Below are 1299 nucleotides of genomic sequence, written 5' to 3'. Positions count from 1 at the left end.
GCAGACAGCGCTTCTGTTCCACCGTGTTTCCGGTTCTTTTCACGTGCACTCGGACCAACGTGCTGCGTGAAGAGCTGGTTCGTGAAGCTTTTTCTCTTCCTTTAACTTTTCATGTTTTAAGTTGAGTAAAATGACTGAAGGCAAAGCAGAATCGAAGCGGGCTAAAGAGCTGCTCGCTTTAAACCCGACACAGGAGGCCGAGTTCAAGAAGAAAGTCCTGGAGGCCCAGAAGAACAAGAACCGACCTAAACAGGTTAGCTTAAACATTAGCTTCTGTTACACGGACTTATTTAACTCTGTTCAGCTTATTCATTTAAAACATCAGGTTAGTAATCATGTGTTTAATAATTATGTGTTTAATAATTATGTGTTTAATGTCTTGTAGCGGTTTATGTTTTGATTATTACGTTTTAACAGGAATCACTTTAATAAAAACTGACACTTTATGCCAACTTGTAAAAAAATCAACAGGAAGCTTCTTTTAGACGTGTACATACTGTAATTCTAACAAATTGTTCAAATATATAACTTTATTAGCATTTTAGACATAAAAAGTTTCATAATATTTCTACAGCAGGGGTTCTCAAACGTTTTGGGTCTGAGGACCCTTTACAAGGGTGACAGATTTTCAGGGACCCCCCCTTATAAAGCCCCTGCTGTTTTAACACATTTACTCATTTTACCTCTTAAAAACCATGGTGGGAATATTATATTTGTTAGGTTTAGTGTGTTTGTTTTACTGGTGTATTGTTCCTCATGTGCATGGTTTTTAAAATAAAAGTCAAAAGAATAATTTCTTGAACTGTTTGAGGACCCCAGAGGGTCCGGGGACCCCAGTTTGAGATCCTCTGGTCTAGTGTGACAGGACCTTTAAATAAATGGACCCTGTAGAACCAAACTTGACTTCTTGATCCTTTAGGTTCATGTAGAGATTTACTGAAGTCAGATGAAGTAAAAATGATCTCTAAACCTCCTGCTTCTCTTGGGTCAAGCTTTTTAAAATCTTTATTTGAGCAAATGATAAAAATACAACAAACGAATGAATGAAGCATAAAAAACAGCACTTACACGAATAAAACAGCCAGGGGGGTTAATTAAACAAAGATATGCAAAGAATTACATTTAGTCATCATCTTAAGGGTCTTTCATTTGAAGAGTTTGTTATTAAATGAACATAAATGTGAGYCATCATATCGAAATGAGGATTAAATCAAATTCAGTCAAAATGATCTAATTACATTTTCAGATTCTTGTCTTTAAAAGCTACATTTTGATACCTGGATCATTCTGATATCATAA

The 1299-nt window shown here is 35.7% G+C and overlaps 1 protein-coding gene across 1 annotated transcript in view; it reads left to right on the top strand.

Moving 5' to 3' along the window:
- The window catches only part of nifk (nucleolar protein interacting with the FHA domain of MKI67), a 5975-nt gene continuing 4676 nt past the window's right edge, over window positions 1-1299 (top strand). The window contains exon 1 of the mRNA XM_014026076.1: window positions 1-253. Within this exon, the coding sequence (XP_013881530.1) occupies window positions 131-253 (123 nt within the window). The 5' untranslated portion in view covers window positions 1-130. The remainder of the gene's footprint in view (window positions 254-1299) is intronic.

This window comes from Austrofundulus limnaeus, unplaced genomic scaffold (assembly GCF_001266775.1).
Source record: "Austrofundulus limnaeus strain Quisiro unplaced genomic scaffold, Austrofundulus_limnaeus-1.0 Scaffold523, whole genome shotgun sequence".
In the NCBI taxonomy this organism is placed as follows: domain Eukaryota; kingdom Metazoa; phylum Chordata; class Actinopteri; order Cyprinodontiformes; family Rivulidae; genus Austrofundulus; species Austrofundulus limnaeus.
The sequence above is the reverse complement of the archived record's forward strand: the minus strand, read 5'-3'. Positions and strand labels throughout refer to the sequence as shown.